This window comes from Benincasa hispida, chromosome 12 (assembly GCF_027475165.1).
Source record: "Benincasa hispida cultivar pf3 chromosome 12, pf3_genome.v1.1, whole genome shotgun sequence".
In the NCBI taxonomy this organism is placed as follows: domain Eukaryota; kingdom Viridiplantae; phylum Streptophyta; class Magnoliopsida; order Cucurbitales; family Cucurbitaceae; genus Benincasa; species Benincasa hispida.
Genome location: NC_143489.1, coordinates 72182400 through 72196866, shown reverse-complemented (window position 1 = coordinate 72196866; position 14467 = coordinate 72182400). Strand labels below are relative to the sequence as shown.

General features: G+C 32.8%; 1 protein-coding gene across 2 annotated transcripts; it reads right to left on the bottom strand.

The window, feature by feature from the left end:
- Positions 1–1487: 1487 nt before the first annotated feature.
- Positions 1488–5612, bottom strand: SPL8 (squamosa promoter binding protein-like 8). 2 transcript variants are annotated; one of them, XM_039050829.2, is made up of 3 exons: positions 4619–5612; positions 2633–2793; positions 1488–1853 (listed from the first exon to the last, which is right to left on the bottom strand). In XM_039050829.2, exons 1-3 carry the CDS (start codon positions 5233–5235, stop codon positions 1753–1755), a joined length of 879 nt encoding a protein of 292 aa, XP_038906757.1. In that variant the 5' UTR covers positions 5236–5612; the 3' UTR covers positions 1488–1752. The 2 variants fall into 2 exon arrangements, with proteins under 2 accessions (XP_038906757.1, XP_038906755.1); XM_039050827.2 differs by having other exon boundaries at positions 1488–1871; positions 4619–5471.
- Between the last annotated feature and the right edge of the window lie 8855 nt (positions 5613–14467).

Genomic DNA, 14467 nt, shown 5'->3' with positions numbered 1-14467 from the left:
AAAATATTCTAGAAAATAAATAGGAGATTTTCAAAAATAAAAAAATAAGAGAAACTATTTACACAAAATAACAAAATTTTAATCTTCTTTGGTAGAGGTTGATAGAGGCTAATAGAAGTATATTAGTGTTTAACAGTGATATAACTGATAGAAGTGTATCACTGATAAATGCTGAGTAGAAGTCTATAACCGATAGACATTGATAAAAGTCAGTTTTTTTCTCTATGTTTGTAAATAGTTTGACATTTTTTCTATCTAAAAATTTTCCAAACAAATATCTATTTAATTGTTTTTTTATTTCTTATTATTTTTTTCGTTTGCTTTCTCTTACCTTTTTGTTCCACCATTCAACTATATACATACTTTTCCAAATTCTTAAATATCCATTTGAAATGTGAATTCAATTAAATAAAACTATATTTTACAATTTATACATATAAATATTGCACTTAAAGTAAACAAAATACTATTATTTATATAATCAATAACTTTACAATATACTTTAACAGCCATGGAACGCATGAGCGGAACGTTCACAAAAAATAAGTTTTTCATTAATGGTCAACAATGAGCTAATTTGTAGTCGGAGGTGGTTGTCAGAGCCCTAAGTTGGTCGCACGAATGTATGAGTCAGATGTGGTTATAGAAGTTGATTATCGAATGTGATTTTCGCCGAAGTTTGTAGTCGAAGGTGGTCGTCGGAGCTCCAAGTTGGTCGCACGAAGATGATATTAAAGTTGGTAATTGGAGTTTTTCATCGGAGGTGGTTGTCAAAGATTAGAGTTAGTCATCGAATTGGTCAAGCGAAGATGGTCGTCAAAGTTGATCATTGAAGATGATTCTCATCGGAGTTTGTAGTTATAGTTGGTCATCAGAGTTGGTTGTCGGAGTTGTCATCAGAGGTAGTTGTCGGAGCTCAAAATTGATTGTTAAAGTTGGTTGTCGAAGCCTGGAAAGTGTCGTCGGACTTGGTCATGCGAAGGTGGTTGTTGGACTTATCGCTAGAGTTGTCATCGGAGGTGGTTGTCAGAGCTCGAAATCGGTCGTTGGACTTGGTCGCACAAAGGTGGTCATCGAAATTATCATCGGAGGTGTCGGAGCCTAGACTTGATAGTCATAGTTGGTCGTACGAAGGTGGTCATTGGAATTGGTTGCCGAAAATGTCGTCAGAGATGGTTGTCGAGACCCGAAGTTGGTCAGCGGAGTTGACCATGTCAAAGCGGTCATCGAAGTTGGTTCCCAGAGTGTGGCAGTGGTAGTCGTTGACGGTAGCCGATCAATGAAGTTATTGAAAACATTGGAAGAATGAAGAGTTGGGGTGAGTTGATAAAATATACCAACTCAACTCCACCAACATTTAAAGTTGGTGGCCAAACAATGAGTTGGTATATCATACCAACTCAACTCAACTTATGTTAGTGAGCCAAACAACCCCTTAAAGTTAAAAGATCTCACCCCCCATTCCATTATTATTGAACTAAAAAAAATAAAATAAAATCACTACTACTAAATTAAGTCTAATTCATGAAATTACACAGCTGGGAAAATGAAAATGTAGTTAAAACTACAATATAGAAGGTTAATTAATTGAGAACAGCTACCTACACACAATACACATATAAATCATATATATCATATTCTTCTCTATGTTATTTCCTAATTAAATTCCTTTCTTTTGCCACGTGTTCTCATCACAATCACTGAGAAGAATATATTATAGAAATTCAAGTTTAATGGCCGTTTACAATTTTGTTAATATGGCCGTTGGTTAAGGCAGTCCACTGACATTCTCGCCGGAGACATCGCCACTGTTACCGACCACGCTGACTGTCCTGTTGACTCCGTTGCCGACCCTACAAAACTCAATTGCACTAATTAATAAAATTATGTATCTTCTTCCATCACAAAATAAATAAAATTATATTTTCTAAAAAAGAAAAAACTCGCATGACAACTTATGTTTGAGTACTCGAATGAACTATACAAAAAAAAAAAGGATAATCTAGATACACCCAAACTCTCAAATTATAAAATAATATGACTAATTAATTATATTTATATTTTGAACAACATAGATTACACTTAATCTCATGCTCTCTTTTCCTTCACATGCACGCACACAAGTATATACATTATTATCTAGTTAAGATATAAATAATCTAATTTTGAAATTTCTCCTGACCTTGTTTGTATTATAACCTTAGAGATTTTTAAATATAAGTGAAGATATGAAAGATCTAAATCTTCGATCTCAAGAAGAATACGTGTCAATTACCATAGAACTATGCTCACTTGAGTCATGATTACAATATTCATAAAAGTATAACAAATTAAAATAATATTTTCAAGGAAAAATTTCACAGATAGAAAAATGTCAAACTATTTACAAAATATAGCAAAAAAAAATACTGATAGATACTAATATATTTCTATTGGCATCTATTAGTGATAAACTTTTATAAGTTTTTATCACGGATAGACTTTTATCAACCTCTATCAAAAAAATTAAAATTTTGTTATTTTGTGTAAATAATTTTTTCTTATTTTTCTATTTTAGAAAGAATTTCCTATTTTTAAATATTTATGTAAAATAAAAGGAAAACAAATCTAAAATTAAGTATAATTCACTTACTGGCAGCAGAATCAGTAGAAGAAGTAGTAGTTTCGAGTGGTTGAGATGAGTTGGGGCTTCCTTGATGGGATTGTTGAGTCTTTCTTCGTCGACGGTTGTGATCTGCCAATCTTTTGCGACAACTCCGTTTTCCATTATCAAACTCCGCTAGTACATGAAACCTACCAACAAAAATACTTGGCCAAAAAGTAAAACCCCTAAAACCCATTCCTCAGTAATATATTATGTGTAACATAACTATATCTCAAACTAATTGACAATAACTTTTCTCATGAGTTTGATCTATGTTTTGGGTTTATAATAATAATAAGGACGACCGTTACTTGAAAAATATAAGTGCATCACAAGTTACATTCATATTTAAAAATTCATCAATTTATCGAATCATAATTTGTCACATACAAATTCTTCTTACATATTTCTTTAAATATTAAGCACTATTGATGCACCCATCTTTATGTATCCTAATCTCATCACATGCTTAAAAAATGAATTAAAAAGCTCTAAGAAAAGTAAGTAAGAAGAATTTGCCGTATGCCAAATTATGATTAAATAATTTGATAGGAAGCATAAAGGTATGTGCAGTCTGGAATGCACGTAAGTTTTTTTTCTTAATTATTTTATTTTTTTTATTATTATTATCATTATTTTTTTTTTGTGATGAGAGTAAGATGCATAGAGATATATAGTTGTATCTTAAGAAGGACTAAGTATTGTTTATATTGTATTTTTTTAAAAAAAGAATGAAAGGGTAATTTTGTCACATTCTAAAAAAGGTTAATAAAGTTAAACCGAGCATTATTTAATTAATCAATTAGAGATCTATGGTTCGAATACTACTTGTTGATCGTACCCAATAAGAAAAAGAAAAAAGGGAAGGGTTAATAAATGAAAGAAGCGTCCATCTACCAAACAAGGGCGAAACAAAGGGGTACGAAATTGCCGAGTGCAATGAACGACTCTCCCTAGAGGGCTGTCGACATTTACGGACGCAAATGCCCTCGGGATTTTCCTTTTGTACGGAAGGGCAATCATTGTCTTGATAAAAAAAAGCGGGTGGGGGTATTTTGGGTATTTTAGTCAGATATGCACCCAACTGAGGAAAGCTGCTCTAGGGCTTTTGTGAGGGGGGTCATGTAGACCCACCGTCAAACCTGAAAACTACAGGGACTTTTTTTCCGGACGGATTTACCCTCGGGATTTACTCCAGAATACGGCTAACCAAATCATTGACCTCAGGAGGGTATTTACGTCATTTAAATATATATATTTTGAGGATGTCCACTCCAAACAGGATACTGTGTCCAAGCAAAAACATTCAATTTTACTCACTAGTGGGTGAAATCTTTAAATAATTGAAAACCTAAGTCCTATAAAAATTTATATTCTTGTTTTCATCGATTACTCAGGTTGAGATTTAATAGATCGTCAAAAGTTAGTATAATTCAACCATAAATGATATGTATTATTTGTCAGATATTCAAAATCTTTTCATTCATATTTGTTATATTAGAAAAATTGAGTATATTTTTCTTTTTTATTTTTTTTTAAAACCTTTGTATTCTGAATTTGATCAATAACTTCGATACATTTTGTCGAATAAGTCATTTCTAAAATAGTGTATTTTAACATATATTCACTAGCTATGAATTAGTTGTAATTTAGCCCATTCAACTAATTTACGTTACCAAGGTGATTTAGACCGTTTTTGTTTATGAATATAGAACATGAGAATGATTATAGCTTTTTAGATGTTCAATACTGTATCCAATAATATATACAAAATATATAAAGTTTGCGAAATATAAAATATTGTGAACATGCATCAAACAATTACAAGAATGATAAAATCATAAATTGTAGCAGTAAAATAAAAAAAATTTTACCCCACGTTGTGACAGTCGCATTAAATAATAATTCAGAACGAGATCGAGAAGGACAGACCGGGGTAGTTTAGGAAATTCATAAAAAGAGAGAGGAACGAACCTGCTGCATTGTTGACAGAACCTCTGAGTCAACCCGGCGGTGATGACAGTGGAAGCTTTAGAATGAAATTCACAAACCTTATGGCGTCGGTGGTAGTGCTTCGCTTGACTCAGATCCGCATTACACCCTTCTGCTTGACACCGAACCGCCCAATTCCCCGAACCGGCCATTTCGCCGCCGGTTCTCGTCCTCCGGTACAGCCGGTTCACAAACTCCTCCTCCTCCGATGAGAAATACGTCCTTCCCCCTAAATTCAGCCCAATCCTCGCCGCAAATTCTACGGGTGCCGCCGCTGCCATACTCCCACAAACTTCCTCGCTCTTCGTCACCACCACAAACTCCCCTCCGCCGCCGGCCACAGTATCGTAATGATGAGAAGGAGGACCCATAGTGTAGCTATGTGGGTGGTCGTAGAAACTGCCGAAGTGAGAACTGAACGCCGCCGTGGACGGCGGCGGAGGCGGCGGCGGCGGCGGGAGGAATGTGTTGTGGTTATGGTCTAGGAAAGTGGAAAAGTTGTGAGAGTGAGTTGGGTCGGAGTTGAAAACAGGGTCGGATTCTTCGCCGGAGAGGATGATCGGCGGCGCGTTTGTTGATCCCCATTCATAATCCAGCATTTTTTTTCTTATATATATAAATTTTGTTTTGAGGCACTAGTTTCTAAGAGAAGCGATTTCAAGTTTCAGAAAGTACCTGAAATGTCGGAGAAATAAGTTGGAAAAAAGAAAAAAAAAACTTCCCTTCCTTTAAAACCAATAACAAAATTAACAAATTCACTCTCAAAAATTGCAGATCCCCCCTCCAAAAAAAAAAAAAAGAAAAAAACTAAGTTGCCATTTGAAGAGAGAGAGAGAGAAAAATAGAGGAGGGGTTGTCCTAATTTTATCCTTTTGTTAATTTTCCTTTTTTTTTTTTCTTTAAAGAAAAAAGCTTCAAAAGGACTTGGTAATAATTTGAACCTTAGGGCATCTCACCTTATAGAAGCGATTTGGTTTGGAAACCCTGAAGAGGGAAAACAAAAAGAAAGGTACAGTGGTGTTTGTTTTGTTTTCGTACTATTTACGGCTTGTGGTAAAAGTTAAAATCTTTTACTTGATTGCTTTCCATTTTAACCTTTCCCCCACTAAGCTTTTTTAACCTTTTTACTTTTCTTTGTTTTGATTTGGTATTACTCGTTAGGTAACATGTAACACTCGGCTCAAATCTTTAAAATGTTTGGATAAATGTTAGTTTGGTTTGGTGGTATGAATAGACAAATGATAGAGGATAATGGATATAGTTTCACATCATATAAAGTGATATGTGTAACAATATATTGTTTGTTTACATATTGACCATGCTTGCATGCATATCGTTTTAAATAATGATTAGGTGTAGCTTCAATTGTATCTTTATGGTATAATCTTCTTGTATAACATTATAAAAGATAATAATAATTTCATTTAAAAAAATATTTGTTATATAGTAAATTTTAATCAGATAATTGTGTGAGTTACATAAAGATAAGTGTAGTCTAGCATTTTAATCATATGTTTAATAAATAGGGGTGCCACATTATTATTTAGTTAAAGGTGTTATTCACAAAGGAGACTTAGGTTCACTCTTTAAAATAGAGATGCAATATTTTCCGTAAAAAAAATTAACTTAATGGTTAATTAGACATGACGAATAAAATGGTCAAATTAAAATTTAAGTTAGTCTATCAAATTTCAAATCTGTGTATTTGGTTGCTGAATCTTCTCGTCTAAAAGATTTATGAATTTTTATAAAATACTTAATAGATTCATCAACTTTTAATTTTGTGTTTATAGATTTTTGACATACTCAAAGTTCTTTAAAATTAAATGATCTATTAGATATAAGTTTAATTTGTTTATTTAATACACCCTAAATTTTCAATTTTTTTTACTAGTAAGGATTATGAGTTTTAGAAAATATTGAATCAATCGATTTCTTTACAAAATAAAATAAAAAAAAAATAGAACAAAATTGAAAGCTTAAAGATCTAATATACACTTTGAAGATTTAAGAACTTATTAGATACGTAAATTTTATAGAGTAAATAAACATAAATCTAATATTTCAAGAACTAATCTTACAATTTAACTTTAAAAAAATAATAAATTTGAATTAGTACTGGATACATCATATTTAATTCAATAGTTCTTTAATATTTGAGTCTTCATCAATTTGATTCTAATCTTAGTAAAAGTTTCTACTTCCGTTCATAATATATAAAAAAAATTTCAATTAACTATATGTTATAGTTAACGTTGAAATCAAAATATATATTAAATAGTCTTATTAATTTAATCCTATTAATTTAAATGGGCCAAGTCAACTATTTTTTTTTTAAGGGAATTTGGAATTGAAAGCTTCAGCTCTCATGATATGTATTCAGGAATTGTCATGGTTATCCAAAAATGAACATATTTTGTTGCATCTTCGATTAAAATTTGTACTTTGCCTATTATATACTACTATTCTTTCCTATGCTATTTATATATTATTTTCATTTTTGCAATACTAGTATTTATAGAAATTATTTACCATGTTAGTCCCATGGTCAATTTTTAGTAAAAAAGACATCTTGTATATGCAAATGCCAAGTAACATTCACATGTTTTTGTTACATAGTATTACTCTAGTTTTAAGAACCTCATTTTTATCTAGTATTATATTGTTTTTAAATTCTACATCAATATCTATCATAAATTTGTGACAAAAATGACCAAAAAAAAGTTCATTGCTTAACCTTGTTGTTTGATCTTCTATAAGATATTGTGCACTTTTTTCATTGTTGACAGGTTCTAGGCTGGTTGTGTGAACATCTCTTAATTTACTTTTCATGGAGTGTGTTAAAATAAGAAAATTTTTCATACTCACTCCCAATAGTACAATAAATGGAGGGAGTATGAAAAATTTCTCACATAGGAGTATGATACTGGACATTTTCCTGATATCTAAATGGTATTTTCTTTAATGAAAATGGCTTATTTGCATCATTTCTTACCTGACGATCTTACACCAAATAGTTCTCGAAGTTAGTATAGTAAATGTCAAAATTGAATTTAGCTAATCAATAGTAATTGATATGATCCACTTTTCTTGAGGTTGAAGGTTTAATCCTCATTCCTACGTTTAATATAATCAATAAGAAAAAGAAGTTAGTATAGGAAATGTGGTGGTTTGTGGAAGGAACTTTAGTTAATGTATGGTCATTTAAAAAAGGAAAAAAAAAAAAAAAAAAAACTGGTTGCACCATCTATTGAGTTTTCTATGTTCATTTTTATAATTATAGCATGTTTAAATTTTAATTCAAAATTGAAATTTAGCACTTTTAAACTTCATTTTAACCTTTTCGTTTTTTTTTTTTTTTTTTTAATTTTGAAAACTAGAAAACAAAAGTGCTAAATTTAGCCATTATGAGGGAATTGTAATCTTTATCATAGGTTAAAACCTTTGATAGTATAAAGTTTTGGGACGTAGTCCCAACATGAGACAGATTAGTATACCTTTGTGTGTTGGTTTTCTCATTTCTATCTTGTTATTATTTTGTGTTGTTAATTATTTGTAGCTTGATTATATGCTTGTGGAATTGATGAAAGATAATATTTTCACATACTTGTTGAGTTTAGGTGTTGTTTCGTTGCGTATTTACGTAACCCTAATATTTAGAGAATACTCAATTAGTATTTTTTTTCAAACTATTGATAAAAATAGGGTATATGAGAAAGTATTTTTAAAAATAGGTGGGCATTGAAACTATTGACAAAAGTAGGGTAGTGAAATCGTGTACGGGGTACACGATTAATGTTTAATCCAGCCAGCACCATGTCGGCTGACTTGGTTGACCGGTCGCATGGAAACTCATGGACCGGGTCCACGATTGCCATAATCGTGGACCCGGTTCAAGATTTGTTTTTTTTTAAAAAAAAAAAATAGATTGACTAATTATTTTTTTTATTTGAAGATGTGCAACAATATTAAGACTTTAGAAACGAGTCCATAAATTCCTTCATTATTAAACTTAATTATATATTTAATCTATAAGAAAAACACAATTATTTTTCACTCATATTAAAAAAAAAAAAGATGTCATGATATTAAAGAAGATTTACAATTAGTTCTTTAATTTACAATTTGAAAATGAAAGTTTACATGAAATTTAAAAACGACCCCCTAGCCTTTACCCCTCATGGGGTTGTTTTCGTGTCCCTCTAAATTAGGTTCACCTTGCTGTCATTGTCGTCTATAACGAATACGTCTTCGATCGGTGTCAGCAACATTGAGTTGTCTTATTTGTTGAAATACCTTCTATGTTGACCAATGTTTGCTAACACATTGAACCCAAGTCTGGTAAGTTGTGTTGCACTGAATATTGTTTTACATCTCCGATAAAATTATTCTGTACAATGAAAAAAAATAAATATTAAACAATATTCATATCATATATATGAAAAATGTCTGATTTTAAATCTCTTACCATGCAGTAATAGTAAGCACCGTCAAGTGTAATAATTCGCCTCGTGATTGAATTGCACCAGGAAAAGTAGGATATATATTCCACGTGGATTTGATGCCAGTCTTGGTCGTGCTTACCTCTCAAATCAATTTGGTGCAGTGCTAGGAGTGTATAGGACAACAAAGGTATCGTTTGTCGGAGACTGAACTATCTCAACACACGATCTGGATGATGTCACTCTACTATATGAAAGCATATAAGAGGGCTAACGGTCAGCCAGATGTCTTCGCCATCATGATAGTAATCAGGTAGGGATGACCAAATCTGTTGTGTGTATGACGTCCAAATAATCTGACAAAAAAAAAAAAAAAAAAAAAGATAAGTATACATCCAAAATGTTTTAAATATTCATTTATATATACGTTTGTTACCTGATTATGCATCAATCTATCAAATATTTTTCGGTACACGAGCAACATATTTGCTGACTGTTCAAAGGCTACTAATACACCACTTCATCTAAAATTATAAAAAAAATGCAATTAATTTATATTCATACATAAAATGATAACAAAATAAATATATAAATGAAATAATACCTAGCACTAAGTGGACAATGATCTGGAGCCTGTAACTGAACTTGGTGCTATAATTGGAAATCTATCATAAGTCGATATCTATAGTAGTATCAGTGGCCCCTCTATTTCCAACGCTTGTGCATTGGTAGCCCGACAAAGTTCTCTATACAACTATGCAAGACATGCACCACCCCACGAGTACGTACCGGCATACTTGAAATCAGACAATAGCAGGAAGAACATGAGATGCACTAGAGTATTTGACTTATCAGTGAATAAAAATTCTCCAATAAGCTGCATGATGTATGCTCGTGCATACCTACGTATGCTGATGTCGTCGGCATCGGGAGGTAATTCTGGAAACTGGGATGCCAACCAGGGGATACTCAATCTTGAGCCTTTCAGATCATTTGGTAGAACGCCTAAGAGCTCTTTACAAACGTTCTTCCAGTCATATTGTAGTGAACCTATCAATGGTTGTCCATCCACTCGTAACCCAAACCGTATGGCAACATCCTGCAACATGATTGTACATTCCCCACAAGACAGGTGAAATCTGTGGGTTTCTGGTCTCCAACGCTCAACTAGAGCAGTAATAAGGTGCCAATTAAGCTGGATAAAATCGATTTATGCAACCCCAAGAAAACCTGCCTGTTCAACGTAGGGAATAATGCGGTGATCAAATGGGATAGTATGTTATGCAGATGCCTCCCTTCTCCGACAAGTCAAAACTACTGTGGAAGAACTATCCCATACCAATTGTGAACGATGCGTATTTTGTTAATATAATTGTATAGAATTAGAAGGACCAGTCTCCATTACCTAAGAAGTTCAAATTACATTATATAATAAAATTCATCACATAAAAGATACATAAAAAGTACATAAAAAGATACAATTACATGAAAAATAAATTCATTACATAAAAAGTACAATTACATAAAATAAAACAATTACATAAAAAAATATAAGTATATAAAATATACAATTACATGAAAAATATAAGTACATAAAATATACAATTATATAAAAAATACAAGTACATATTAATATGTCAACCCAACAAAATCCAATTTTTAAGTTCAACATATAAGATCTAAATATTATACATTTAAATCAACCGAAATCTAAGATCTATAAACTATATATTTAAATCAGCTCAAATCTAAGATTCATAAACTATACATTTAAATCAGCCCAAATTTAAGATCCATAAACTATACATTTAAATCAACCCAAATAAAAATAAAACAATATATCCATGAGTCATACATTTAATTCAACCAAAATGCAAACAAAATAATATATATATGAACCAATCTTCATTTTTATAAACATATACATATATTTCTAGATTCAACCCAACAAATACATAATCATCCAACAAGTTAATCATTAAAAAAAAAAAAAAAAAAAAAAATTGCCCAACAAATAGACAAACATAATCATCCAGAAAAATAGCCCAACAAAATCTAATTTCTAAGTTCAACATATATCCAAAAATAAATCATGGATCCATAAACTACACATTAAGATCCATATAAAGATTATATATTGAAAAACAACGTAGGAAATTTTTTTTTACCTCAGTCAAAGAGAGGCAGAAGTTTTCAGACAAACGGTTGGACGATTTTAGACAGATGGTTAAATGGAGGCAAAATTATACGTTTGGATGGGGAAGAAGGAAGAAAACAGAGAATGTTTCCGGACGATTTTGGACGGGGAAGGTGGAAGCAAACAGAGGCAGAAGCTTTCGGATGAGGAAGAAGAAGGGTCGCACGGTGGTTTAATGGAGAAAGAAGTCGTGTACCCGATCACGACTTAAGGTAATCGGATACACGATTACCTCAGTCAACGCTGCATGACTGCCACATTGGCAGTCTGTGCGTGCTAGATCAATAGGCACTCGTGTATCGGGTACATGATTTAGGGCTAATTGTGTACCGGGTACACAATTAAGGCGTAATCGTGTACCAGGTACACGATTTAAAAACTTATTTTTGTCAATATTTTCAATCCTACCATATTTTTGTTAATATATATTAAAATAACATTATTTTAAAAAAAATTCCAACATGATTGAGTGTTGGTTTTCTCATTTCTATCTTATTATTTTGTGTTGTTAATTATTTGTAGCTTGATTATATGCTTGTGGAATGGATGAAAGATAATATTCACATACTTGTTGAGTTTAGTTGTCGTTTCGTTGCGCATTTACGTAACCCTAACATTTAGAGAATACACAATTTTAGTCTCTTTATTAATGCCATTGTTGACATAAAATATCTTAAAATTAAAACTAAAATATAATTAAATAATGAACAAAATGATCTCTCTATCCTTCCCTTCACCTTGTCAATCGAAGTGTTAATGTTGTTATATTATCATCCCAACGTTACTTGCTGCAAAAAAATCAGAAGATTGTCATTAGTGAAAATCAGAGATGGAGAGAAAAAAAAGGAGAGAGAGCGTTTCAATTTTAAAACCTAGAAACAAAATTAACACAAATTTCAAATTTTAGTATTAAAGTATGTAATTGACTCAAAATTGTAGTTGTTATCCTAGATGACTATGATCTTCAAGTTCATAATCACAAATTACTCAGAATTAACGGTTAAGAACAATTCAAAATTTAGGGGAGGCTAAATGTTTGAGGCTTGAAACTCTTATGTCGTTTACCTAATGGTAGCTCAATCGTGTAAACGAAGCTCCAAGAACTAAACGATAGTTTAATTATGTAAATGATAGGACAAAGTGCTAGACAATCGTGTAGACGACAGTTGACTGGAGCTAAATGATCGTATAGACGATTGGACGCGGAGCTAAACGATCGAGTACACGATGCGATAGGAACTACACGATCGTGGAAATGATACTTTAGTAAATGCTATATGAACGTAGAGTTAGAAAGAAAGAACACAAGAGTTTAAGTGGTTCGGCCAAAGGCCTACATCCACTGTGCAAATCGGGAAGGTCTCTTTTATTTCTTCTTCTTCAAAGTTATTACAGAACGAATGTCTTGCTCTCTCTCGTTTTCTCTCTTATGTTATTCTCACATTTTTTTTCTTTATATACACAGGTGCAATGGTCAACGATAAAGCTTTGGTGGTTACAACACATAACAGAAAGAAGTCGACAACGATTCAACTGCCTGCAACGATGTTTTTCTCATCTTCGATTCTTTTTGTAACAATCTCCACCTTTGTAAGCATCCAAAGTACCTTTCCCTCTTTGCTTGATGAGCTGTCTTGAGCTAACCTTTTTCAGGTAACTCGAACCCGAGAAGGTCCAAGCATTGGCCAAGCTTGCTTAATGGAACTGTTTTGGTTAGCATATCATCTGCATTGTCTGAGGTATGAATCTTCACTACCTCTACTTCCCCTTTCTCAATCTCTTTTATGATAAAATGATATTTAATGTCAATATGTTTGGTTCTACTGTGAAACTGTTGGTTTTTAATAGGTAGATTGTGCTTTGGTTATTCACAATATATTCTGACCTTTGTTTGTGTTATACCAAAATCGTTTAGTAAACCTTTCAGTCACAAACCTTCCTTCACAGCCGCAGACAGTGTAATAAACTTAGCCTCTATTGTGGAAAGGGCCACAAAAGGTTGTAAACTAGCTTTCCAGCTTATCAAATTGTTGCCTCACAGGAAAACATAGCCTGATAAAGAATGCCTTCTGTCCAAATCCCCTACATAATCTGCATCTACAGAACCATACACTTCATCATTTGGATGGCTTATTTTGTCTATATAAGACCCTTGCATCCTTTGATGATCATAGATACCTCAGTATCCACTTGACTACTTCCCAATGTCGTTTACCAGGATTTGCCATGTACATATTAACCATACTTGTTGCATAGGACAGATCTGGTCGAGTAGAAGTCATAATCCCACTACTTGGGAATAAGAAATAGCTTTCATATGGTTTATAGTACTTTTTGGACTATTTACAGCTGAAAGCTTGAAATGAGGTGCAAGAGGAGTGCCAACTGGTTTAGCACTCTCAATTTTGAACTTCTGCAATATTTTTGCACAATATTCAGACTGCCTTACTTGCAATCTACCCTACTTTCTATCTCTTTCAATCACAATGGCTAGGATCCTTCTTGATTCTCCTAGATCTTTCATATCAAACTCTTTCTTAAGAAGCATTTTAACTTACCTCAATTCTTCTTTGGAACTCCTGGCCAGCAGCATGTCATCTACATAAAGAAGTAGATAAACCGGTTCCTTGAAGCTACTAGAGTTTGTATAAGCACACCAATCATATGAGCTTCTCTTGAACCCCATCTTGGAGATCACTTCATCAAACCTCTCATACCAACATCTTGGAGACTGCTTGAGGCCATAGATAAACTTATTCAGCAAGCACACCAAGTCTTTTTCTCCCCTTTTCACATAACCTTGAGGTTGCATCATGTAAATGGTCTCATTCAACAACCCATGTAGAAAGGCTGTCTTTACATCCAATTGGTCTAACTCCAAGTCCTTTTGCACAACTAAGGAAAGGAGCAACCTAATGGATCTATACTTTACCACTGGAGAAAAGACCTTAGTGTAGTCAATACCTTTTTCTTTAGTGAAGCCTTTAGCAACTAGCCTTGCCTTGTACCTAGACTTTTGCACACCTGGAACCTCTTCTTTAAATTTATAAATCCACTTACATGAGATAGGTTTGTACCCTTTAGGCAAAGGTATTAGTCTCCAACTGTCATTTTGGTTGAAGGACTTCATTTCATCATTCATTGCCTCAATCCACTGTCTAGCATCAGGGTTGTTTGTTGCTTCTTCAAAGC

What these genes read in the sequence shown, in the direction of transcription:
- SPL8 (XM_039050827.2), bottom strand. Translation starts at nt 5,235, where the DNA reads ATGCTGGATTATGAATGGGGATCAACAAACGCGCCGCCGATCATCCTC. An exon ending in TTCTGTCAACAATGCAGCAG is followed by an intron (nt 2,794 to 4,618) that starts GTTCGTTCCTCT and finishes TTTTGTTGGTAG; the next exon opens with GTTTCATGTACTAGCGGAGT. An exon ending in TTCTACTGATTCTGCTGCCA is followed by an intron (nt 1,872 to 2,632) that starts GTAAGTGAATTA and finishes TTTATTAATTAG; the next exon opens with TGCAATTGAGTTTTGTAGGG.